General features: G+C 45.5%; 2 protein-coding genes and 3 non-coding genes across 5 annotated transcripts; all 5 read right to left on the bottom strand.

Annotated features, from left to right (window-relative positions):
• Positions 1-9,723: 9,723 nt before the first annotated feature.
• Positions 9,724-13,539, bottom strand: LOC135554402 (large ribosomal subunit protein uL3-like). Its single transcript, XM_064986696.1, has 8 exons — positions 13,437-13,539; positions 12,605-12,797; positions 12,163-12,331; positions 11,615-11,750; positions 11,167-11,353; positions 10,620-10,978; positions 10,205-10,324; positions 9,724-9,853 (listed from the first exon to the last, which is right to left on the bottom strand). Exons 1-8 carry the CDS (start codon positions 13,437-13,439, stop codon positions 9,809-9,811), a joined length of 1,212 nt encoding a protein of 403 aa, XP_064842768.1. The 5' UTR covers positions 13,440-13,539; the 3' UTR covers positions 9,724-9,808.
• Positions 9,939-10,069, bottom strand: LOC135554902 (small nucleolar RNA SNORA54). Its single transcript, XR_010457771.1, has one exon. It is a non-coding gene; the product is annotated as a small nucleolar RNA SNORA54 (small nucleolar RNA).
• Positions 11,062-11,144, bottom strand: LOC135554908 (small nucleolar RNA U83B). The gene has a single exon (XR_010457777.1). It is a non-coding gene; the product is annotated as a small nucleolar RNA U83B (small nucleolar RNA).
• LOC135554907 (small nucleolar RNA U83B) lies at positions 11,462-11,555 on the bottom strand. The gene has a single exon (XR_010457776.1). It is a non-coding gene; the product is annotated as a small nucleolar RNA U83B (small nucleolar RNA).
• Positions 13,540-14,654: 1,115 nt separating the features above from the next.
• LOC135553742 (probable mitochondrial glutathione transporter SLC25A39) lies at positions 14,655-15,422 on the bottom strand. The gene is made up of 3 exons (XM_064985691.1): positions 15,285-15,422; positions 15,083-15,163; positions 14,655-14,967 (listed from the first exon to the last, which is right to left on the bottom strand). Exons 1-3 carry the CDS (start codon positions 15,352-15,354, stop codon positions 14,849-14,851), a joined length of 270 nt encoding a protein of 89 aa, XP_064841763.1. The 5' UTR covers positions 15,355-15,422; the 3' UTR covers positions 14,655-14,848.
• Positions 15,423-26,460: the final 11,038 nt, after the last annotated feature.

The following is a 26,460-nucleotide window of genomic DNA, read 5'->3' on the forward strand; positions in this document are numbered from 1 at the left end:
CTAGCTGTGCCATTAGAGATTCTGGGTTCGAGTCCAGGCTCAGTAGCAGCCAGCCGTGACTGGGAGACCCATGGGCCAGCACACAGCGTCGCCCAGGTTAGGAGAGGGTTTGGCCGGCAGGGATGTCCTTGTCCCTTCACACACTAGTGACTCCTGTGCTGGGCTGCGTGCAGTGCACGCTGACACGGTCACCAGGTGCACATGCAGTGTTTCTTCTGGCACATTGGTGTGGCTGGCTTCTGGGTTAAGTGGGCATTGTGTCAAGAAGCAGTGTGGTTTGGTTGGTTTGTGTTTCAGAGGACACACAGCTCTTGACCTTTGCCTCTCCCGAGTCTGTACGGGAGTTGCAACAATGAGACAAGACTGTAACTACAGTGCCTTGCAAAAGTATTCATCCCCCTTGGTGTTTTTCCTATTTTGTTGCATTACAACCTGGATTTTTATCTGGATTTCATATAATGGACAAACACAAAATACTCCAAATTGGTGAAGTGAAATGAAAAAAATGACTTGTTTCAAAAAATTCTAAAAAATGTCAAACAGAAAAGTGGTGCGTGCGTATGTATTCACCACCTTTGCTATGAGGCCCCTAAATAAGATCTGGTGGAACCAATTACCTTCAGAAGTCACATAATTAGTTAAATAAAGTCCACCTGTGTGCAATCTAAGCGTCACATTATCTCAGTATATAACAACTGTTCTGAAAGGCCCCAGAGTCTGCAACACCACTAAGCGAGGGGCACCACCAAGGAAGCAGCACCATAAAGACCAAGGAGCTCTCCAAACAGGTCAGCGACAAAGTTCTGGAGAGGTACAGATCAGGGTACAGATCAAGGAGGGTATTAATCAGAGAGGCAACCAAGAGACCAAAGATAACCCTGAAGGAGCTGCAAAACTCCACAGTGGAGAGTGGAGTATCTGTCCATAGGACCACTTTAAGCCGTACACTCCACAGAGTTGGGCTTTACAGAAGAGTGTCCAGAAAAAAATCCATTGCTAAAAGAAAAAATAAGCAAATACGTTTGGTGTTCGCCAAAAGACATGTGGAGACTCCCCAAACATATGGAAAAAGGTACTCTGGTCAGATGAGACTAACATTTAGCTTTTTGGCCATCAAGGAAAATGCTATGTCTGGCGCAAGCCCAACACCTCTCATCACCCCAAGAATACCATCCCCACAGTGAAGCCTGGTGGTGGCAGCATCATGCTGTGGGGATGTTTTTCATCGGCAGGGACTGGGAAACTGGTCAGAATTGAAGGAATGATGGATGGCGCTAAATACAGGGACATTCTTTGCATTCTGGTTTCAGTCTTCCAGAGAATTGAGATTGGGACAGAGGTTCACCTTCCAGCAGGACAATGACCCTAAGTATACTGCTAATGCAACACTTGAGTGGTTTAAGGGGAAACATGTAAATGCATTGGAATGGCCTCGTCAAAGCCCAGACCTCAATCCAATTGAGAATCTGTGGTATGACTTAAAGATTGCTGTACACCAGCGGAACCCATCCAACTTGAAGGAGCTGGAGCAGTTTTGCCTGAAGAATGGGCAAAAAATACCAGTGGCTAGATGTGCCAAGCTGATAGAGGCATACCCCAAGAGACTTGCAGCTGTAATCGCTGCAAAAGGTGGCTCTACAAAGTATTGCCTTTGGCGGGGTGAATAGTTATATCTGCTCAAGATTTCTGTTTTTTTTGTCTTATTTCTTGTTTGTTTCACAATAAAAAATACTTTGCATCTTCAACGTGGTAGGCATGTTGTATAAATGAAATGATAAAAACCCACAAAAAAATCAATGTTAATTCCATGTTTTAAGGCAACAAAATAGGAAAACTGCTAAGGGGGGTGAATAATTTCACACACCACAGAGGCCATTACCTAAACAGTTGACCTCACCTCCATTAGAAAGGCAGGGAGTAATTAGTTCTGTGTTTTACAGTGTTACTGGCAGATTTGGAGAAAGAAGTGATATTATGTATAAGAGTGCTGTAGGTGTTGGGACAGGACGTATCTGTGCTTGATCTGCAGTGAGGGTCAGTGCCTCTGGAGGTTATTATTACACAACACAGGCCATCTCCATGACTCTCCCTCCAGACACTGTATCACTTCTTTCAGTGGATGCATCATGTTCATATCACATTCTTTGTTTCCCCTCCTTGGACCTCAACGACGAGAAATGCTTCCGTTGGGGAAAGTTTTGAAAAACTGAAATGTGCTATTGTGTGAACAATGCTCCAAAGACTTAAAGTAGCACTCCAGTCTCATTCTCACCTCATTGAACACATGATTCATTTAACAAAAGGCACATATCAATAGGTGGTCCAGGTATGTCTGACATAGCACAAGTGGGGGTGTTCTCTATTGCTCTTCTATTGTTCCTTGAGCCAATGGACTTCCCATCAAACCACCTCATTGAATGCCCTCCTCCTGGTAGTTTGCAGTTGTGTCTAAAAAACACTATTTTAATCAAAACATATTTGTTTACCCTTTACTGTGTGTACTTTACTGTCTTTATACTTGGGATATCACCTTAACAGGAAAAGTTAAAAAATCACTGGAGGACATATTTAAGTTAATAGGAAATAAGGACCTTGAAAATCCTTCAGAAAATCCTTTTTTTTGCAAAGGGTGCAGAATACTGTATTATGCAGAGATGTGTAGCGGGAGACGTGAGGGACGTCTAAATGGAGTGCGAGGCCCTCAGGGTCCTCCTCATTACCTGCTGAAGTGGAGGTGAAAGCACTTTTGAGTGGAAGGCTTAATTGCTGTACAGAGCTAGGTGAGCCCTGACTGAAGCCAAATATGGGTAGAACATATGGACATACACAGAGTGTACAAAACATTAGGAACACCTGCTCTTACCATGACAGACTGACCAGGTGAAAGCTATGTTCCCTTATTGATGGAACTTGTGAAATCATTAAAGAACGATTTTTAAGCCTTGAGACAAGAATTGTGTATGTGTGCCATTCAGATAGTAAACGGGCACAACAAAATATTTAAGTGCCTTTGAACAGGGTATGGTAGTATGTGCCAGGCGCACCAATTTGTGTAAAGAACTGCAATGCTGCTGGGTTTTTACATGTTCAACAGTTTCCTGTGTGTATCAAGAATGGTCCACCACCCAATGGACTTCCAGCCAACTGTTGGATAAACCTGTCAATAATCAACTGACTGGCTTTCTTGATGTTTATAGTATTCTCTCAAGTATGCAATCTGGCTTCCGCTCAGGTTATAGGTGTGTCACCATTGCCCTTGATTCTAAGCAACATTGTGCTGCTATTTTTATTGACTTGGCCAAAGCTTTTGATACGGTAGACCATTCCATTCTTGTGGGCCGGCTAAGGACTATATGTGTCTCTGAGGGGTCTTTGGCCTGGTTTGCTAACTACCTCTCTCAAAGAGTGCAGTGAATAAAGTCATAATCTCTGCTGTCTCAGCCACTGCCTGTCACCAAGGAAGTACCCCAAGGACGGTGCACTGTCCTCTCAGCACATAACAAAGCTGCAGGTGTATGTAGGTTAAATCTAGACTTGGTTTCCTCTATCGTAAATCACTCCTCTTTCACCTCAGCTGCCAAACTAACCCTGACTCGGATGACCATCCTACCCCAGCTTCAGAGATGTAATTTATAGATTGGCAGGTAAGGGTGCTCTCGGGCGGCCAGATGTTTACCATTCGGCCATCAGAATTGCCACCAATGCTCCTTATAGGACACTCTACTCTGTAAACGGGTCATCTCTGTATACCTGTCGCAAGACCCACTGATTGATGCTTATTGATAACAGTCTTAGGCCTCACTCCCCCCTATCCAGAGATACAGAGATACAACCTCTCTCATCTCTCATCATCACCCAGTGCCTGGGCTTACCTCCGCTGTACCCGCACCCCACCATACCCCTGTCTGCGCATTATGCCCTGAATATATTCTACCATGCCCAGAAATCTGCTCCTTTTATTCTCTGTCCCCAACGCTCTAGGCGACCAGTTTTGATAGCCTTTAGCCGCACCCTCAAACTACTACTCCTCTGTTCCGCGGGTGATGTGGAGGTAAACCCAGGCCCTGCATGTCCCCAGGCACCCTCATTTGTTGACTTCTGTGATCGGAAAAGCCTTGGTTTCATGCATGTCAACATCAGAATCCTCCTCCCCAAGTTTGTTTTACTCACTGCTTTAGCACACTCTGATAACCCTGATGTCTTTGCCGTGTCTGAATCCTGGCTCAGGAAGGCCACCAAAAATTTGGAGATTTCCATACACAACTATAACATTTTCCGTCAAGATAGAACTGCCAAAGGGGGAGGAGTTGCAGTCTACTGCAGAGATAGCCTGCAAAGTAATGTCATACTTTCATACCCAAACAGTTCAAACTACTAATTTTGAAAATTACTCTCTCCAGAAATAAGTCTCTCACTGTTGCCGCCTGCTACCGACCCCCCTCAGCTCCCTGCTGTGCCCTGGACACCATTTGTGAATTGTTCGCCCCCCATCTAGCTTCAGAGTTTGTTCTGTTAGGTGACCTAAACTGGGATATGCTTAACACCCCGGCAGTCCTACAATCTAAGCTAGATGCCCTCAATCTCAAACAAATCATCAAGGAACCCACCAGGTACAACCCTAAATCTGTAAACAAGGGCACCCTCATAGACGTCATCTTGACCAACTGGCCCTCCAAATACACCTCCGCTGTCTTCAACAAGGATCTCAGCGATCACTGCCTCATTGCCTGTATCCGCTACGGAGCCGCAGTCAAACAACCACCCCTCATCACTGTCAAACGCTCCCTAAAACACTTCTGTGAGCAGGCCTTTCTAATCGACCTGGCCCGGGTATCCTGGAAGGACACTGACCTCATCCCGTCAGTTGAGGATGCCTGGTCATTCTTTAAAAGTAACTTCTTCACCATTTTAGATAAGCATGCTCCGTTCAAAAATGCAGAACTAAAAACAGATATAGCCCTTGGTTCACTCCAGACCTGACTGCCCTCGAACAGCACAAAAACATCCTGTGGCGGACTGCAATAGCATCGAATAGTCCCCGCGATATGCAACTGTTCAGGGAAGTTAGGAACCAATACACGCAGTCAGTCAGGAAAGCTAAGGCCAGCTTCTTCAGGCAGAAATTTGCATCCTGTAGCTCCAACTCCAAAAAGTTCTGGGACACTGTGAAGTCCATGGAGAACAAGAGCACCTCCTCCCAGCTGCCCACTGCACTGAGGCTAGGTAACACGGTCACCACCGATAAATCCATGATTATCGAAAACTTCAACAAGCATTTCTCAACGGCTGGCCATGCCTTCCGCCTGGCTACTCCAACCTCGGCCAACAGCTCCGCCCCCCCCAGCAGCTACTCGCCCAAGCCTCTCCAGGTTCTCCTTTACCCAAATCCAGATAGCAGATGTTCTGAAAGCGCTGCAAAACCTGGACCCGTACAAATCAGCTGGGCTTGACAATCTGGACCCTCTATTTCTCAAACTATCCGCCGCCATTGTCGCAACCCCTATTACCAGCCTGTTCAACCTCTCTTTCATATCGTCTGAGATCCCCAAGGATTGGAAAGCTGCCGCAGTCATCCCCTTCTTCAAAGGGGGAGGCACCCTGGACCCAAACTGTTACAGACCTATATCCATCCTGCCCTGCCTATCTAAGGTCTTTGAAAGCCAAGTCAACAAACAGGTCACTGACCATCTCGAATCCCACCGTACCTTCTCCGCTGTGCAATCTGGTTTCCGAGCCGGTCACGGGTGCACCTCAGCCACGCTCAAGGTACTAAACGATATCATAACCGCCATCGATAAAAGACAGTACTGTGCAGCCGTCTTCATCGACCTTGCCAAGGCTTTCGACTCTGTCAATCACCATATTCTTATCGGCAGACTCAGTAGCCTCGGTTTTTCTGATGACTGCCTTGCCTGGTTCACCAACTACTTTGCAGACAGAGTTCAGTGTGTCAAATCGGAGGGCATGCTGTCCGGTCCTCTGGCAGTCTCTATGGGGGTGCCACATGGTTCAATTCTCGGGCCGACTCTTTTCTCTGTATATATCAATGATGTTGCTCTTGCTGCGGGCGATTCCCTGATCCACCTCTATGCAGACGACACCATTCTATATACTTCCGGCCCGTCCTTGGACACTGTGCTATCTGGTAAACCTACGTCTGATGCCTTGAGATGGATGAAATCATACCTTGAAGGCAGAACTCAGTGTGTCAGAGTGAGCAATGAGCTGTCGCCCTATCGTAGCTATGATGTGGGCGTGCCCCAAGGGTCAATACTGGGGCCCCTCCTGTTCAGCCTGTACATTAATGATCTGCCTTCTGTCTGTACTGGGTCTGAAGTTCAAATGTATGCAGATGATACAGTGATATATGTGCATGCAAAGAGCAAACAACAAGCTGCACAAGAACTCACTACTGTAATGGTCCAGGTTACAAAGTGGCTCAGTGACTCGTGTTTGCATCTCAATGTGAAAAAACTGTTTGCATGTTCTTCACAAATAGGGCAACAGATGCTACTGAGCCAGATGTCTATGTGTCAGGGGAGAAGCTCCAGATGGTATCCGATTTTAAGTACCTTGGCATCATACTTGATTCCAACCTCTCTTTTAAAAAGCATGTGAAAAAGGTAATTCAAATAACTAAATTCAACCTAGCTAATTTCCGATTTAAACGAAATTGTTTGACTACAGAGGTAGCAAAACTGTACTTCAACTCTGATACTCCCCCACTTAACATACTGCTTGACTAGTTGGGCCCAAGCTTGCTGTACAACATTAAAACCTATTCAGTCTATCTACAAACAGGCTCTCAAAGTGCTTGATAGGAAGCCCAATAGCCATCATCATTGTCACATCCTTAGAAAGCATGAGCTCTTGAGTTGGGAAAGTCTTGTATTCAAGATCCTTAATGGCCTGGCTCCCCCTCCACTCAATATTTTTGTTAAACAGAAAACCCAGACATATGGCAGCAGATCCACAAGGTCTGCCCATGAGCGGTGACTGTATAGTTCCCCTAAGGAAAAGCACCTTTAGTAAATCTGCATTCTCTGTGAGAGCTTCCCATGTCTGGAATACACTGCCATCAGACACACATAACTGCACCACATATCACACTTTCACAAAATGCTTGAAGACATGGCTAAAGGTCAATCAGATTTGTGAACATGGTCCCTAGCTGTGTGTTGCCGCTTTCCATGTTGTCTGTTGTCTGTAGCTTGTGAGGTGTGGAAACACTTTGTTGCTTTTATGAATTTTGTCTTGCTGCTTTTTGCTCTATGTTGCTCTGTCTGTATGCTACGTCTTGCTTGTCCTATGTTGCTATGTCTTGCTTGTTCTATGTTGCTATTGTCTATATTGTAATTGTTTTTAATAACCTGCCCAGGGACTGCGGTTGAAAATTAGCCGGCTGGCTAAAACCGGCACTTTTAACGAAACGTTGATTAATGTGCAGTCCCTGTAAAAATAAAAATAAACTCAACTCTAACCTCCAAACAAGCTTTAATGCCATACAACACTCCTTCCTTGGCCTCCAACTGCTCTTAAACGCTAGTAAAACCAAATGCATGCTTTTCAACCGTTCGCTGCCTGCACCCGCACGCCTGACTAGCATCACCACCCTGGATGGTTCCGACCTTGAATATGTGGACATCTACAAGTACCTAGGTGTCTGGCTAGACTGTAAACTCTCCTTCCAGACTCATATCAAACATCTCCAATCGAAAAACAAATCTAGTCAGCTTTCTATTCCGCAACAAAGCCTCCTTCACTCACGCCGCCAAACTTACCCTAGTAAAACTGACTATCCTACCGATCCTCGACTTCGGCGATGTCATCTACAAAATTGCTTCCAACACTCTACTCAGCAAACTGGATGCAGTTTATCACAGTGCCATCCGTTTTGTCACTAAAGCACCTTATACCACCCATCACTGTGACCTGTATGCTCTAGTCGCCAGACCCACTGTCTCCAGGGCATCTACAAGTCCATGCTAGGTAAAGCTCCGCCTTATCTCAGTTCATTGGTCACGATGGCAACACCCACCCGTAGCACGCGCTCCAGCAGGTGTAGCTCACTGATCATCCCTAAAGCCAACACCTCATTTGGCCGCCTTTTGTTCCAGTTCTCTGCTGCCTGTCACTGGAACGAATTGCAAAAATCGCTGAAGTTGGAAACTTTTCTCCCTCACCAACTTCAATCATCTGCTATCTGAGCAGCTAACCGATCGCTGCAGCTGTACATAGTCTATTGGTAAATAGCCCACACAATTTTACCTACCTCATCCCCATACTGTTTTTATTTACTTTCCTGCTCTTTTGCACACCTTATCTCTACCTGTACATGACCATCTGATCATTTATCACTCGTGTTAATCTGCAAAATTGTAATTATTTGCCTACCTCCTGCCTTTTGCACACAATGTATATACTCTTTTTTTCTGTGTTATTGACTTGTTAATTGTTTACTCCATGTGTAACTGTTGTCTGTTTACACTGCTATGCTTTATCTTGCCAGGTCACAGTTGCAAATGAGAACTTGTTCAACTAGCCTACCTGGTTAAATAAAGGTGAAATAAATAATCTACTGCAGCCCTCATCCTCCACAACGCCCGTTCCACCAGTGACATTGTGCCAAAGTTGCCACAAGCGGAAACATTCCCGACCCAACAAATTGAGGCTATTGAGGGCAAAAGGGTGTGCAACTCAGTGTTCTTAATGTTCTGTACACTTTGTATAGCCAGTTGGCTGAATGGAAAATTACTTGCATTTAGAAAGACATATGGCTGTATACTTTGTCATGTAAAGCAATGGTCGAAATATGACAAGGAATTTATCTAGACATAACATCCTGATTAGTGCGCTCTGGACTGCAGTGTTCTTTCCCTTGAAAATCCAGACAGCAGCGGGCCATATCACAATAGTCCAGTCACTTTCAGTGTTGATGGAATAAGTGCCAGGATGTTACCCTGACCAAATTCCCAATATGCACAAAAATTATTTTAGCAGAGCATTTATATAATGCGTACATCTCGCAGTGTAACAATGCAGGCAGTCATGAGGTTCACAACCCAACTATTAGCCTTTAACTGTACTAATTAACCACAACTGCTGGTTTCAGTATTCACCGAGCTGTCACCTGCAGCCTCCCAATATGCTGACAGGCAGCGGTACAGGGCCACCAGCACTGCCCAAATGCAGCCTTCAGGCAACTACACTCAAGCAGTGCTTTTAAGTCAGCTTATTTCATGAGTCATGTTGACCGTGACAAGTTTGAGGGCTGATTGTCAACAGGCAGTATGCACAGCCAAAATGGACCGTATAAAAATAGTGAACAATTGGCTCAATTTTAAACTGCATTATTTAACTGTACAGCAACGTGACTAAATTCACAGAAATGTGAGTTAGCACTCATCGAAAGCAAGTCTTAAGGGGTAGGTCAGTTCTGTGCATCTGTCCAGTTTGAGTCTTTGTACACCAGTGTCAAACAATAGGTGGTACAAACAGTAGCTACACAACTTTGTGACAAAATAAACAAGTCAAATTTTTCCAAAGGCTGCAGGGCTGTCAGCTGTCCTACACATCAAGACTCATTTAGCAAATAAGCAATTCGTTTTTTGTTGAACCAATTCATGCATCAACCCAAATACAAGAACTCAGTTTGCTGGGCCCACGTAGGCCTCAGCCTCAGATTAAAGTGTGAGATTATGCATATCGTAAGAAACGAGAAAGGGCTTTTCACTGGTTTTATTATTAAACAACTCCGCAGTGCAGCATGAGGACTCATAGCACCAGACAGAGCTAGAGGACACGACATTTAGGCAGTCTCTTCCTTGGCAACGCGGTCCTTCTTGAGTGGTCCCTGTAGACAAAAAGGACAAGTGGTCAGTGACAATGCATATACAGAGTTTAATAAGCAGCCTCTAAGCCATCTGTGGCTCTAGGGGTTATGTTCCCAGAGAGTGAACAGGGAACAGCAAAAAAAGGATGTTGCTCCCCTGCCTCACTGAAGTTTGATCTAGCACCTGAATGGAACCCAAATTCATACAAAGAGTGAACCAGGTTACGATAAGTGCACTATGGGCATAGGGGACGGAGCTGCAATGCCGGTTGTATGTAACTAGGGTGGGTCCACTACATTGATCCAGGGGACTTGTGAAACAGTGTGAAGACAGGGGAAGAGATGGGTAAATGCCATGGAAACAGAACGCACCATGAACGCCTTCTTTTCCTCCACCGTCTGGAAGCGGCCGTGGCCAAACTTGGAGGTGGTGTCGATGAACTTCAGGTCGATCTTCTCCGTGGCACGACGGCTGGACTGCACCAACAGAGACTGAAAAAAAGCAGCACATTTTTAAAAATACAGATTAGTGATGAATTCCTTTAACGGGCCACAGGACAGGACAACATTTAGCGCATTGTCCATCTGGTATGAAACAAATGCCCTAAAGTCAATACACGTCAGAAGTCTACATGCAACAGGGCCAGCACACTGCCATTAGTTTCATCGACCCAGGGAGGGAACGACCTGTATTTAATATGCATTTATTAAGTTCAGCCAACCTATAAGTACCTAAATGCCAAAACATTGGAATAAGCATGCATAAGATGGATGTCGCTTTCCTCACCTTACGCAGGGTTAGCACCCTCTTCTTGACTCCAATTGTGCAGCCCTTCAGCATGACAAAGTCATTGGTCACCTCTCCGTAGTGGACGAAGCCACCCAAAGGGGTGATGCTCTTGTTGGACAGATCGTACTCTGTGGCGGCGTTGTTCTTCACCAGCTTGCCGTCCTTGGTGTGGTAGCCCTGGCCGATCTTGTAGATCTTCTTGTTGATCTCTGTGCGGTGGTGGTAGCCCTTCTGACCAGCACGGGCCACGGAGAAGGCCACACGGGAGGGATGCCAGGCACCGATACAGGCCACCTTACGCAGACCACGATGGGTCTTACGGGGGAGCTTCTTTGTGTGCCAACGGCTGGTAACACCTAAAGGGGAAATTTCAATGTTTAGTACCCGAGGACTTAGCATGAATAACTGAGGCTTGGTTAACTAATGTCATTAGTCAGGTTATGGTCTCAGAAGGCAGCATGGACCGTATCCTCATGTGTGTCAGACGCCATGCCTGATGCAGTGTTCCGTGTCTCACACACAAAGCCCTTCTTAAGACACATACCTTTGTATCCGTGACCCTTTGTGACACCGATGACGTCGATCATCTCATCCTGGGTGAAGACATTGGTGATGGGAATAGACTGCTCCAGCTTCTCACGGGCCCAGTCCACCTTGTCAGAGATGGAGCCTCCATTGAGCTGCACCTCCATCAGATGGGACTTCTTCTGCCTCAGGGGCAGCAGCCTCATCTGGAGGGGGAGGAGAGAGGCAGGTGAGCCTGCTAGTCCTGGGACAAGTATAGCTAGTACAAACGACATGTATTACACCCAAATTTGGGTTTAATGTGATCCAGGGGACATTGTCTCAGAAGGAAGGCAGCATGGAATGTATCCTCATGAGTGTCGGACGTCATGCCTGACGCAGTGTTCCGTGGTCTCGTCACAGACAAAGGGAGATCTGACTCATTAAAACTATGTGGCACTGCAGGGAGCGTATTCTATCCTACTCACCTGCGTGTGGGCGATGATGCGGACGACCTGGCAGTACTTCTTCATGGAGGCAAAGTCCTTCTCCAGCTGCTTCTTGCCCTCGTCATCCTGCCACTTCTTGCAGTACTTTGTGAAGGCCTTCTTCTTGGACTTGTACCTAAGAGCATGCAGCACGACCAGAGGGTAGGGGAGAAGAGGCACACGGGTTGGCACAGGCCCTTCATAACCCCAGGGGGCCAGCGGAAGAACACTGCACTCAGCTGCTCGCCCAGCCTTCACAGGGGCGAAGGGGCAGTTACAGCTTCAGAAGGGTTTTCGGCTCATGGCGCGGTTTCTAAGAAGCGCTTTCCACCGGCCAGAGGAGCCCGGAGCTCATCAGGCCACGAGGCACCCGAGCGGAGCTGCCACCAGGGGGGCACCGGATGTTTAGACTCACTCACTTAAACACCACATGTTTTATATGTCGAGCAACATGCTTCAAAGCTCATGTTTAAACGTAATTATACACAGACCAATAGTCAAAATGTTTGTTGAAATATCTATTCTCTTTCACGAGTATAATTACTCACCAGTTCCTGTAGAAGCGACGCTTGCACTCGTCACTGATGTGCTCAGCGAAGATGGTCTTGAAGGAACGCAGGCCACGGGGGGTCTCGACATAACCCACAACACCCACCACAACCATGGGAGGAGTCTCCACAATGGTCACAGCCTCAACCACTTCCTTCTTGTTCACCTCTGTAGGAAAATAGTCAGGTATAAAGGTTAGCAATACAGGAATTCCACAGTAGACTTAAATTGCATAATGTCAATGCTCAACGACTGCGCTCAGTGCTCGACATTCATCAAGGGTTAGACCCAATATGTCCGCCCGTCGAGGGGATCATCACGGCAGAAAACACAAAAACTAACGCAAGACCGAAACTAATATGGCTTGGTTATGTATTCATAAATCCCACAGCAATATTCACCCAGTCAATTAAACAAAACAGAATGAAGCCAAATACTCACTTGAGCCAGGTCTGTCGACTTCACGCACGATGTGAGTCATGCCAGCCTTGTAGCCAAGGAAGGCAGTCAAGTGGACTGGCTTGCTGGGGTCATCCTTGGGGAAACTCTTCACCTTACCACGGTGACGTCTGCTCCTCTTACGGGGCAGGAAACCCAAGGATCCGTGGCGGGGAGCCGAAAATTTACGGTGGGACTGTGAAGACAACGCAATTCAGCACATTGTCCATGAGGCATACAAAACTATATGAACACACTTCAGTCAGTATGTCAGAACTCGACATTGAACAGGAACAGCACGAGGCCAACCATTCTGTCCGCCCGTCGAGGGACTCGTCACCCATATTTAATGTAACCTACTAAATAAATCCCAATTAAATAAATCACAACTGAAGGATGTGAACAGTCTTGGAATAAACATGTGTAACGGTAGTCGTTAGAGGGTCGGAGGACCTTGACTAGCTACTGTTGGGCGGGCTAATGGGTCAGGCCTCATAAAGTAAAGCCCGTTAGAAAACGATAGAAATTTAACTAGCACGTTGTCAGATTTAAACTAGTTTGATTGTGAACGAACGTCACAAAATGTATTTGAGTAACGAAGCATGCTAGGCCTAAGTGTATCAGCCATTTTAAACTACCAGTATGCCAACGATTACTTCATACATTCATTCTGTAATAATCTAAGACCATGTTGTTATGGTAAGGTCTAACATCATACAACTGTATTAATTAAAGATAGACATCTTAACTATTGACTTAAAGGGGGGACATAAGATATGCGGAAGATGCAAAACGAATTGAAGCCGCAAATCTCAAATAAGAAAGACGAACTCACCATTTTGTCTCAGAGCCGATTGAAAAAGAGGCCTATGTAAGGGGGATGTTTGGTATTTATACAAGGACGTGACCCATCACGTGATTAACGTCGCCAACCAGCATCATGGCTCCGCCTTCCTGTTGAACAAACGCTTGCTTCAAAATCTAGAATTCCACTGTAACAGACATGCATCAGCTAATAGATAAGGCAAAAGCTCTTGTGATTGGTGCAACACCTTTTTTATTTTACAACTTTCCATCTCAACTTGTTCTCAACTAGCCTACCTGGATAAATAAAGGTGAAATAAATAAAAATTATTTGAATCCAATTAGGCATTCTGTTATATGATCTATATCCCTCTGACTGAATAAAAAACAACAACAGTAAAACCAGTCAGAGCATATAAAACATTCTATACATCCATGTAAGGTACACAAGAAATAATAAACACACAAATTGAAGATCAAGGCAACAACTCAGTTCAGTCCAGTAGCCTAGTTAGTAGAACTCCAGATCTTTCTGAAATGCTGAAAAAAAATCTAATGAACGTTCTTCAAAAAACTATATTGACTCAGCCCAGGTCTGAAATGGATCAACAGAAAACCTGCACACATTCAATCATGTAAAAATATAAATAAAAAGTATGTCAACCCCTTTTAGATAGCAATTTGCCAGCTGTTTTGTCTGAAGTATTTCATTTGATTGAATAACATGTACCAAATTAACTCCTAAAACCCAGTTCTCATGCTAGGGGAATGAGCCATGGTAACCCACCTACATGGTATTTATTCCCATCACAAAAATGGACATTGAATAGTAAGCTACCATTGGTCAGATGGCAAATCAATATGAGAGAATGCTACATTAAGAATATCCACTCATCTCAGCTCAGCCATGCATTTGGTCTGGGCTCGTAGTTGAAGGGAAGGTCTTGATTGAATGGATTACTTTGCATGCAGTTTTTTTAGGGTTGTTGTTAGAAGTGTTCTCCAAGGTATGAACAGCAGGGGGCTGTACTAGCAAAGATGAACACTTTTAGCGTGCAAGGAAAGCATGCTAAAGTCTGAATACGCCTTAGATCAGAGGGCCGTTCCCCCACAGTTCTGAATTTAACTAATGGACACATTCATGGATACACGTATGACAGTGTTCACAGTTGTAGGAGTAGCCTCCCTGTGGGCCAATAGAAAGGGCTAGAAAACACACAAAAAAAGCAAAAAAAGCCCATTCCTCATGTCTTTGCCTTTGTCTGAATTGAGAGACAGACTCCTCCAGGGTGATTTGAAGCTCAGGTTTCTAGGTGCAATGTCTTAACCAGGAGCAGTCTTGCACAGCATGCATGTGAGCCTGCATTGGCAGCTGCTAATAGTCTCTTCCCATTCTGCCCCAGAAGAAGGTAGCCAACCCTGCTTCTCCACACAAACAGCCCCTCAGCAGGCCTGTTGCTCCCGGTCAAGGTTTATCTTCTGGAAGAAGATCTTCCCAAACTCATAGTTGCTGATCATGACAGCACAGGCGGGGGCAACTTTGATCACCCTGGGTTGGAAACCTGAGGGGGATAAAGAGAAACAATTTACCTGATTTAGTCCTCCATTCAGACTGCTTACTATACCAGCACTTCAGGCATTGCAAATATATACCTTTTATATATCCTTTGGACTTACCTGCAAAGAGCCCCCTGTATCCCGATTCAGCCCAAATTCCCCTCATGATATGCCATGTGGATGTGGGATTCTTCACAGGGACTAGGAGGAAGGGGAGAAAGACAGAGAATTAGTGGGAAATCCTACGTTCTATCAGAGAGGATAAAATACGATTTCAGACGTGAATGGCCATATGGATACATAAGTCCCTGTAATTACACACCTCCCAGTGTCTCCATCTCTCCCAGTTGGATCTGTCTTCGTGTCTTCACCACGTCAAAAGGTAGAGTCATGATGGCAGCAACCTGGGACAGAAGGCAATAGACACACTCTCTATAAGCAATACCCAGTGAAATCAACAGCAATACCCAGTGAAATCAACATAACTTACCCCCTGATCTATTGATCAGCAGTACGTTATGTAACTAGACAGATGAAACACTAAAAACAGGCTTTAACCAGGGGGTCCAACTGTTATCAATTGTCAACAGTCTGGCCCAGGTCTCTGCTGGCCCAGGTCTCTGCTGATGATTGCCCAGGCGGAGAGGTGTGTAAGGAGGGAAACACCTGCTGCAAGGTCCCCTCAGATGGCTATGAATGTTGCCCAATGTATCAGGTATGTATGGGGTGGTAATGTTGATACAGTATAGTGGTCTCCCTATACAGCATGGCTCATGAAGAGGGAGTAATATAGTGGTCTCTCTGGTCCAGCATTGCTCATGAAGAGGGAGTAATATAGTGGTCTCTCTGTCCAGCATGACTCAAGAAGAGGGAGTAATATAGTGGTCTCTATGTCCAGCATGACTCAAGAAGAGGGAGTAATATAGTGGACTCTGTCCAGCATGGCTCATGAAGAGAAAGTAATTTAGTGGTCTCTCTGTCCAGCATGGCTCATGAAGAGAGAGTAATATAGTGGTCTCTCTGTCCAGCATGGCTCATGAAGAGAGAGTAATATAGTGGTCTCTCTGTCCAGCATGGCTCATGAAGAGAGAGTAATATAGTGGTCTCTCTGTCCAGCATGGCTCATGAAGAGGGAGTAATATAGTGGTCTCTGTCCAGCATGACTCATGAAGAGAGAGTAATATAGTGGTCTCTCTGTCCAGCATGGCTCATGAAGAGGGAGTAATATAGTGGTCTCTCTGTCCAGCATGGCTCATGAAGAGGGAGTAATATAGTGGTCTCTGTCCAGCATGGCTCATGAAGAGGGGGTAATATAGTGGTCTCTGTCCAGCATGGCTCATGAAGAGAGAGTAATATAGTGGTCTCTCTGCCCAGCATGGCTCATGAAGAGGGAGTAATATACTGGTCTCTCTGTCCAGCATGACTCAAGAAGAGGGAGTAATATAGTGGTCTCTATGTCCAGCATGACTCAAGAAGAGGGAGTAATATAGTGGTCTCTGTCCAGCATGGCTCATGAAGAGAAAGTAATATAGTGGTCTCTCTGTCCAGCATGGCACATGAAGAGGGAGTAATATAGTGGTCTCTCTGTCCAGCATGGCTCATGAAGAAGGAGTAATATAGTGGTCTCTCTATCCAACATGGCTCATGAAGAGAGAGTAATATAGTGGTCTCTCTGTCCAGCATGGCTCATGAAGAGGGAGTAATATAGTGGTCTCTGTCCAGCATGGCTCATGAAGAGAGAGTAATATAGTGGTCTCTCTATCCAGCATGGCTCATGAAGAGAGAGTAATATAGTGGTATCTCTGTCCAGCAAGGCTCATGAAGAGGGAGTAATATAGTGGTCTCTGTCCAGCATGACTCATGAAGAGAGAGTAATATAGTGGTCTCTCTGTCCAGCATGGCACATGAAGAGGGAGTAATATAGTGGTCTCTCTGTCCAGCATGGCTCATGAAGAGGGAGTAATATAGTGGTCTCTCTATCCAGCATGGCTCATGAAGAGAGAGTAATATAGTGGTCTCTGTCCAGCATGGCTCATGAAGAGAGAGTAATATAGTGGTCGCTGTCCAGCATGGCTCATGAAGAGAGAGTAATATAGTGGTCTCTCTGTCCAGTATGGCTCATGAAGAGGGAGTAATATAGTGGTCTCTCTGTCCAGCAAGGCTCACGAAGAGGGAGTAATATAGTGGTCTCTCTATCCAGCATGGCTCATGAAGAGAGAGTAATATAGTGGTCTCTGTCCAGCATGGCTCATGAAGAGAGAGTAATATAGTGGTCTCTCTGTCCAGTATGGCACATGAAGAGGGAGTAATATAGTGGTCTCTGTCCAGCAAGGCTCATGAAGAGGGAGTAATATAGTGGTCTCTCTATCCAGCATGGCTCATGAAGAGAGAGTAATATAGTGGTCTCTATCCAGCATGGCTCATGAAGAGAGAGTAATATAGTGGTCTCTCTATCCAGCATAGCTCATGAAGAGGGATTAATATAGTGGTCTCTCTGTCCAGCATGGCTCATGAAGAGGGAGTAATATAGTGGTCTCTCTGTCCAGCATGGCTCATGAAGAGGGAGTAATATAGTGGTCTCTCTGTCCAGCATGGCTCATGAAGAGGGAGTAATATAGTAGTCTCTGTCCAGCATGCCTCATGAAGAGGGAGTAATATAGTGGTCTCTCTGTCCAGCATGCCTCACTAGCTTTAAGCACCAACTGTCAGAGCAGCTCACAGATTACTGCACCTGTACATAGCCCACCTATAATTTAGCCCAAACAACTACCTCTTTCCCTACTGTATTTAATTAATTTATTTATTTTGCTCCTTTGTACCCCATTATTTTTATTTCTAATTTGCACATTTCTTCCATTGCAAATCTACCATTCCAGTGTTTTACTTGCTATATTGTATTTACTTTGCCACCATGGCATTTTTCTCCTTTACCTCCCTGATCTCACCTCAATTGTTCACATCGTATAAAGACTTGTTTATACTGCATTATTGACTGTATGTTTGTTTTACTCCATGTGTAACTCTGTGTCGTTGTATGTGTCAAACTGCTTTGCTTTATCTTGGCCAGGTCGCTATTGTAAATGAGAGCTTGTTCTCAACTTGCCGACCTGGTTAAATAAAGTTGAAATAAAAAAATAAAAATAAATGAAGAGGGAGTAATATAGTGGTCTCTATCCAGCAATGCTCATGAAGAGAGAGTAATATAGTGGTCTCTATCCAGCATGGCTCATGAAGAGAGAGTAATATAGTGGTCTCTGTCCAGCATGGCTCATGAAGAGAGAGTAATATAGTGGTCTCTCTATCCAGCATGGCTCATGAAGAGAGAGTAATATTGTGGTCTCTCTGTCCAGCATGGCTCATGAAGAGGGAGTAATATAGTGGTCTCTGTCCAGCATGGCTCATGAAGAGGGAGTAATATAGTGGTCTCTATCCAGCATGGCTCATGAAGAGGGAGTTATATAGTGGTCTCTATCCATCATGGCTCATGAAGAGGGAGTAATATAGTGGTTTCTATCCAGCATGGCTCATGAAGAGGGAGTAATATAGTGGTCTCTGTCCAGCGTGGCTCATGAAGAGGGAGAGATATAGTGGTGTCATGTCTTTACTATCATTAAATTGAAGACTTAGTTTTTATCAAAGATTCATATAATTAGTATTACGTGATTAAACTGAATAATCATTTAACTGTAACTAATTATGAAGTCTTTAATAAAAACTAAGTCTTCAATTTAATGATGCCCCCGTGAGAGGAATCTAAGAGGGAATTAGACTTTGCTGTGGAATTCTATATATCAATTGTGCAAACAGAAGTGTATGAACAGACTGCTTTGTATACATTCAAATTGGTTGTATGTGTGTTCCCATTTGAAGATGCTACAGTGCGCCTCCAGTAGTGGTTTTTAGGTCAGAGCAATGAGTGATAAATTCCAGATTTAGTCCGTTAGGCCAAATGGTACTATTTCTGTCGGTCAATATTAACTTCTAGAACCAGAAAGGTTAGAAATTAGAACATATTCGTTCGGTGACCGAGCCAAAGTATTTTTAGCTGCCTACCGCATTACCAGTGTGGACAGACTACAGGCATATCATATTATGTACCGTGTCGCTCCGGTCCACATAACGCTAGCAAAGTATGCAGAAAGGTTTAATGTGAGACGTCACTCGTTAACCCACCCTTTCCATGGTGAGAGGACCCTATTTCATGCTTAGAACGTGATATAGCTGGCACGAGAGGCTAAACTAAGCTCACTTCAGCCGTTTAAATTCCTCCGCCTTGCGCGACCGGAAGTCTCGCTCTTTGTACCTCCGTTTGAAATTCAGCATTCAGCATCACTGGTGGTGAAGAATCGCAAGTACATCTAAAAAATAAATTAAAAAGTGTTGGAAATCCAAACCTGGATCACGTTAAAATAATCCAGCAATCTCAATTACTTGGGTATTATCGTCTCATTCAATTTATTTATTTAAATTGTCGGACATACCTTTCTAGGTTCTTCCAATTAAATGAGCCACCTTAAACTTTGCAATAGTAACCTAGATGAACAAATTTCCCAGGTGGATTTAAAGTTTAATTCCCAGATAGCCTATACAGGTTTGATTATTCATTCAATTTGATCAATCAGTAAAATCTGCTTCTGCAAAGCACAATCAATCAGTCCCGCCTCCAGCGGGAATCCCATATGGCTTTGGCCTGAGGGGAAAGTGTAACATAGTGGTAAATGTACCTAACATTATCATTATGATAATCCAGCAATCTCAATTGCTTGGGTATTATTGGGTCTCATTCAATTTATTTATTTAAATTGTCAAACATACCTATCTAGGTTCTTCCAGTTAAATGAGACACTTTAAGCTTTGCAATAGTAACCTAGACGAACCAACTTCCCAGGTTAATTTAACGTTTAAATTCCCAGATAGCATATCCAGATATGATTAATCATTATCATTGGTTTAGGTTTTGCGGCCGGAGACCTCACCTTTGGGGGGGGGGGTACAGTCACGCCCTGACCATAGATTGCCGGGCTACGGGAAGTATCCAGCCAGGACAGGTTGTGCAGGCTCGGTGCTCGAGACCTCCAGTGCGCCTCCATGGTCCGGTCCATCCAGTGCCTCCTCCATGTACCAGGCCTCCTGTGGCAGCCCCACGCACCAGGCTGTCTCTCCGTATCCTCCCTCCTCTCCAGCGCTTCCAGAGTCTCCCTCCTGTCCAGCGCTTCCAGAGTCTCCCTCCTGTCCAGCGCTTCCAGAGTCTCCCTCCTGTCCAGCGCTTCCAGAGTCTCCCTCCTGTCCAGCGCTTCCAGAGTCTCCCTCCTGTCCAGCGCTTCCAGAGTCTCCCTCCTGTTTGGAGCTTCCAGAGTCTCCCTCCTGTCCAGCTCTTCCAGAGCCTCCCTCCTGTCCAGCGCTTCCAGAGTCTCCCTCCTGTCCAGCGCTTCCAGAGTCTCCCTCCTGTCTGGAGCTTCCAGAGTATCCCTCCTGTCCAGCGCTTCCAGAGCCTCCCTCCTGTCCTGAGCAACCAGAGTCGCCCGTCAGTCAGGAGCTGCCAGAGCCGCCTGTCAGTCAGGAGCTGCCAGAGCTGCTCATCAGTCAGGAGCTGCCAGAGCCGCCCGTCAGTCAGGAGCTGCCAGAGCCGCCCGTCAGTCAGGAGCTGCCAGAGCCGTCCGTCAGTCAGGAACTGCCAGAGCCACGCGTCAGTCAGAAGCTGCCAGAGTTGCCCTTCACTCTGGGCGCCACCGGAGTCTCCCGCCTATTCGGGGCCCGCTGCATGGGACTCCAGTCCGAGGTCGGCGGCGAGGGTCGCCGCTCCAAAGGCGCCACTTAAGTGGGCAAAGACTATGGTGGAGTGGGGTCCACATCCCGCGCCACAGCCGCCACCGCAGACAGATGCCCACCCAGACCCTCCCCTATGGGTTTAGGTTTTGCGGCCGGAGTCCGCACCTTGGGGGGAGGGGGGGAATGTCATGCCCTGACCGTAGATTGCTTTGTATGTTTCTAATTTTAGTTTGGTCAGGGTGTGATGTGGGTGGGTATTCTATGTTGTATGTCTAGGTGTTGTGTTTCTATGTTTGGGCCTGGTATGGTTCCCAATCAGAGGCAGCTGGTTATCGTTGTCTCTGATTGAGAACCATACTTAGGCAGCCTTTTTTCCCACTATGGGTGTGGGTAGTTGTTTTCTGTTGTGTGTCTTCACCAGCCAGAACTGTTTTGGTCGTTCACTTTGTAATATTTGTGATTTCGGTGTTCATTAAATAAATATGGACACATACAATGCTGCACCTTGGTCCTTTCCTTCCATCAGCCATTACAGAAAAGGGTAAAAGATAAGTCACAAGGACTAGACGAGGAATTACCGGACACCAGGTCCGCAGGAATTAACACCCATAGCAAGGACGTTAAAGTTCTAATTTCTCCCGCTCTCATTCAAGACCCAATCCAGGGCCCGCTTGATCAAGTAACAAGCCCCTGGGCTTTGTCTATAGACTCTGATACAAAAGTTGCGAAGAAAAAGGTCAAACGCTTCGTTAAAGCCAAGGCCACTCAAAATCCGAAAAGTCCATCTGCTTCCACCTTGAACAGAAGTGACACATCACGTCGTTGTGAACGACCACTCCACTTTGTGGGGAATATGTCCACTAACCACGAATCTAAACGGCCATACCTGGAAACAGTCCTGGAGGACTGCTTAACTTGTCATGTGCTAATTGGGTGCGACAATATCACTCATCTCTCTGCTTCCGATGACACACCTTCTGTGTGTTGGGGAATGTCACCCCTTACAATGACACCAATGGTGTCAGTCCAGCAACTGACCCGATGACTCCCACTGGTGAAACACTGCGATATCACAGACCGATATCACAGACCGATATTCTCGTCTCAGTTCGCAGGTACTGAAGAGGTTGCCACACACCTGCACGGTAGTGACTGACATGCCTCTACAGCCACTGAGCGTTTTGAAGCACAAACAGCAGGAGATTTGGTTGAAAGGTTACAGCCATTCCCATAACAACGCGACCGCTGACAACTCGTCCATAGGGTCCAACTTTTTCGTTTGCGCCTCGGACACCAACACCACCCGCTGGTGGGGGGGGGGTCCGGAGACACAAAGGGGGGGAATAGTAGCCCAGATCCATGATGAGCCTCATCGAGGCAGGTGGGAGGATCGAGACTACGGACAACACCGTACGAGGCCGCCAGAGCATAAATTAAATCTAGTTGTAAACTCCCCTATGAGAATAGTGAGGAGCAGACAGGCCCCTAGACGGGGATTATCTTAGAACACATCTAAGATAGTACTGAGGTGTACCACACTGGTCGTAAAGGAAGTCCAGTGGACTTGTCCACCTCCAAAACAAATGGCAACAATAATCATTACTTGCCATGTTCAACTACAATAAAACTAGTAACATGATCCAATCATGTGTTCCGGGAGTAGAATATTTCAGAATAAATCGGTAGGATAACTGGACCCTTTGAGCACCAGTACCAATACCAGCGACAGTCAGTCCAGCTACAATCAGTAAGAAGGTTAGAGACCTAACCACTCAAATTACCCTTGACAATGGCGACATAGGAGTCACTCAGAGTGCAACACGTGGAAGGGAATCTCTCTCTCACTCTGAACAATCCCCTCTAATCACAACCAAGAGAGAGAGGAAGAGAGACGGACAAATCTACAAAATAAATGAACTTTTCACCAGCGATCAAGACGACACACTGAGCGTAAATATATATATATATATATATTGATTGCAATTGTTCCCGACTGAGTGAGCGTTCATGTGTAAGGATTAGCATTTCAATTGTTATAGTTATCACTTCGTAGTGATTTCCTAGTCGACCCCACTCCCCCTCTTGTCTAACATGCCACCATGCCAGTTTAGCCCACTAGGGCACATTCTCATTTCATGTAACCACATTTACCTTGTTTGTTTGTTTGTTTATGCATTTCTGTGAATTACTTAGTTAGTAATAAATAAATGATTGATGTAAAAGACAATTGATGCATGGATGACTGATAGTGAAGACTGGGTTTGAGCAGATAACCAACAATTTGCGACATTTGGAATGAGACTAACATGAGGTAAAATAAATAAATCATTAATCAAAGGACTATTGATCAGATATGAAAATATCTGAAAGGTTATATTGGGAAATTATAACTTTGTAATCTGAATACTTTCCTTGGAGCCCCAACTTCCTAGTTAATTACAGTTACATTATTATTCAGTTTAATCGAGTAACTAATTACAGAGAATCTTTGATAAAAACAAAGTCTTCAATTTAATGATAGTAAAGACACGACATTGGTCTCTGTCCACCATGACTCATGAAGAGAGAGTAATATAGTGGTCTCTCTATCCAGCATGGCTCATGAAGAGGGAGTAATATAGTGGTCTCTCTATCCAGCATGGCTCAAACAGAGGGAGTAATATAGTGGTCTCTGTCCAGCATGGCTCATGAAGAGGGAGTAAAATAGTGGTCTCTCTATCCAGCATGACTCATGAAGCAGGAGTAATATAGTGGTCTCTCTATCCAGCATGGCTCATAAAGAGGGCGTAATATAGTGGTCTCTCTGTCCAGCATGGCTCATGAAGAGGGAGTAATATAGTGGTCTCTGTCCAGCATGGCTCATGAAGAGGGAGTAAAATAGTGGTCTCTCTATCCAGCATGACTCATGAAGAGGGAGTAATATAGTGGTCTCTCTATCCAGCATGGCTCATAAAGAGGGCGTAATATAGTGGTCTCTCTGTCCAGCATGGCTCATGAAGAGGGAGTAATATAGTGGTCTCTGTCCAGCATGGCTCATGAAATTTGTCTCCAGGAGAGCCAATGAAGAGTGTGGGATCAGCTCCCACACAGGCCAGTCAAAGCCCTTCTCTGTCCCATTACTCCAATGGTGGAACCAGTTTCCCCCTGATGCTCCGACAGCAGAGTCCCTTTTTATTATTGTATTTTACTACTAGCACTAACTTTGTGATCTCTGTGCAGTGTGGGAGCAATGAGCCATCTGCAATCTTTTTGGGCTCCTCTATTCAAGTTAAAGGTTCAGCAGGTTCATGGGGAAAAGAAAAAGACCCTAAAATGTTTCTATTAGACAAAGTGCTGAGATCTTGATTCACTGTATTATCTGAGTTCACTGACAAAAGCCTCTCTCCATAAATTTGTCTAAGAATGTGTCCACGAAGCACTCTGAATGAATAGGGCTTTTTAAGGTACAGTATAGGCATTTTTATTTAGAATTCATAAAGAGCAGCCATTTTACAAGGCTGGATTACATAAAATCCTAAATGGAGGAGAGGAGATACTGACATTACCGTGAAGCCACATTGAGTCCTACTTGCCGTACACACACACACACACATCAGTTTTTTATGTTTTGGGAATGGACGTTCTCCCTCTCTCTTTCATCTCTGTCTCTGTCCCTCTCTCTCTCAATTCCTCCATCTTGTCTGGCTAACATGCTTGTTCTTAATTTGCTTCTCCTGCACAATCTCTCATTCTCTATCCCTCTGTGACTTACACACTCACATACTATCTCCTCCCTTCTCCAACCCATCTTCCCCCATTGACTTACACTATGTTTTTTTCTTGCTGTCACCATGCCTCTTCTTGCTTATATGCCCCTCTCCTCTACTTTCTCATCTCTTTCCTCTTCCTCTCGCTCTCTCTCTGTCTGTCTCTCTATGTTCTCTCTCTCTTCTGTTGTTTTAGCTTGCTCTCTCATGAATGCAGAACATCTCTCTCCCTCTTTCTCTCCTTCCCTCCTCATCCCTCCCTCTCTATGTATCTCTCTCTCTCTCTGTCTTAGAATGCAGGATATGTGATGAAAGGAGGGAAGTGCTGTTGACATCACTGAAATCTAATTGACAGTGTGGCGATCGTGTTCGTCCATACAAGAGTCCCATCTCACTGCGGGAGAAGATGCATTTGTGGGCCACACTCCTCATGAGCTCCTTACCACTGGATTCTCTGTGGCTTCAACAGCCATCCTCTCTTCATCCCTCTATCCCCGTCTCCCCATCCTGACAGTGGAGAGTTCAAGTCTGGAGTGGCTAGACGTGCCCTTGAAGAGTCAAGTTCTTTCTTGGCAGGCTAACAGAGTTGGACATTCTATGGGGACGTCATGGAGGGTTAACTCTCCGCGCCCACCGCAGTGAGAGGAGAGCAAGGCTCCGGCTACACGGGTTGCATCATAGGCTGGGTTTCCCATGCTCTGTCGCTGAAGGTTACAAAGTGTCATATCTGAAATGGAGCCAGAGAAGGGAGAGATTTCTCACACTCTAATTGTGTGTGTGATTCACTCTCTCTACCCTCCCTTTCGCTGTTTCTCCCCTCTCCTACTGTGTGTCAATATCTGCATTTTAGCATGCAAGAAATTAGCCTCTCACTCTGAGTGTCTCCCTCTATCCCTCCATTCCCTTATCTCTCTCTCCCTCACTCCCTCCCAGTGCTGTGTGATCAGGGAAGTGTGTGTGTGTGTGTGTGTGTGGGTGGGGGGACAGAGGAACATACTTTCTCCTTCTGGCTGGGAATATTAAGAGACCATACTCTTCTCTGGGCTGTCTTTGTGTCTAAGTACAGCAGTCTCCAAGGTTACATAACCTCGCATCAAATCAACAATGACCTTTGTCTGACTTTAGCAGCCAGTGTCCTGGGACAGAACACCCCATGGGACCGTCAGGCACGTCACCTGAAGACTCGCCTCTTATCCCCAACGAAAAGGCCACCGCAATAGAAGGGCTCGGTTGAGCACGGCTGGAAACTGTTCAGCTGAAGAGTGACCCCACAAGGTTAGCTGAGAGAGAGAGAGAGAGAGAGAGAGAGAGAGAGAGAGAGAGAGAGAGAGAGAGAGAGAGAGAGAGAGAGAGAGAGAGAGAGAGAGAGAGAGAGAGAGATGGCCTCTTGTTTATGCTGACTAGAGAGTTGCTGACTGCGCTCACCTAGGTTATTTTAGGGTCAGGGAGAGGTGAGGCTACAGATAGCTAGGCATGGCTCCTCTACAAGACATGTACTAGACAAGAAACAGGTTCCTCATGAAGAAACAGTAGAACAAAAGAAACAGGTTCCTCATGAAAAAACAGTAGAACCACTAGACAGCATGACAGGGATTTTTCTTTAAGGCAGTGGAGGAAATGGGCCATGATATCCTACCCATCCTGCACTCTGGTGGTGAGAGGCAGTACTTCATGCAGGGAGGTAGGGCACTCCTGCTCCTATAAGCTTGGGGAAGAAAGGAAAGCTGTGTCCATGGGAACGGGCTTGGAATACTGATGCCACAGTGCAGGGGTGCATTGGAGCTGCAGTCTATTCTGGCAAACTCAGGCTAAGGCCTTAGGTATTCTCATTACAGCTGTCCTCTGAAGGCTATCGTCAAATCTTCGATTTTGAATATCTTAAAGATAATAATACAACATTGATCAAATAGCAGCAGTGAAATAGTCTCTCATCATGTCCATATTGCGGTTGTCACTAAGCCTTTCAAAGTCCCCAGTCAGTCC

Source organism: Oncorhynchus masou, chromosome 14, assembly GCF_036934945.1.
Source record: "Oncorhynchus masou masou isolate Uvic2021 chromosome 14, UVic_Omas_1.1, whole genome shotgun sequence".
Lineage (NCBI taxonomy): Eukaryota > Metazoa > Chordata > Actinopteri > Salmoniformes > Salmonidae > Oncorhynchus > Oncorhynchus masou.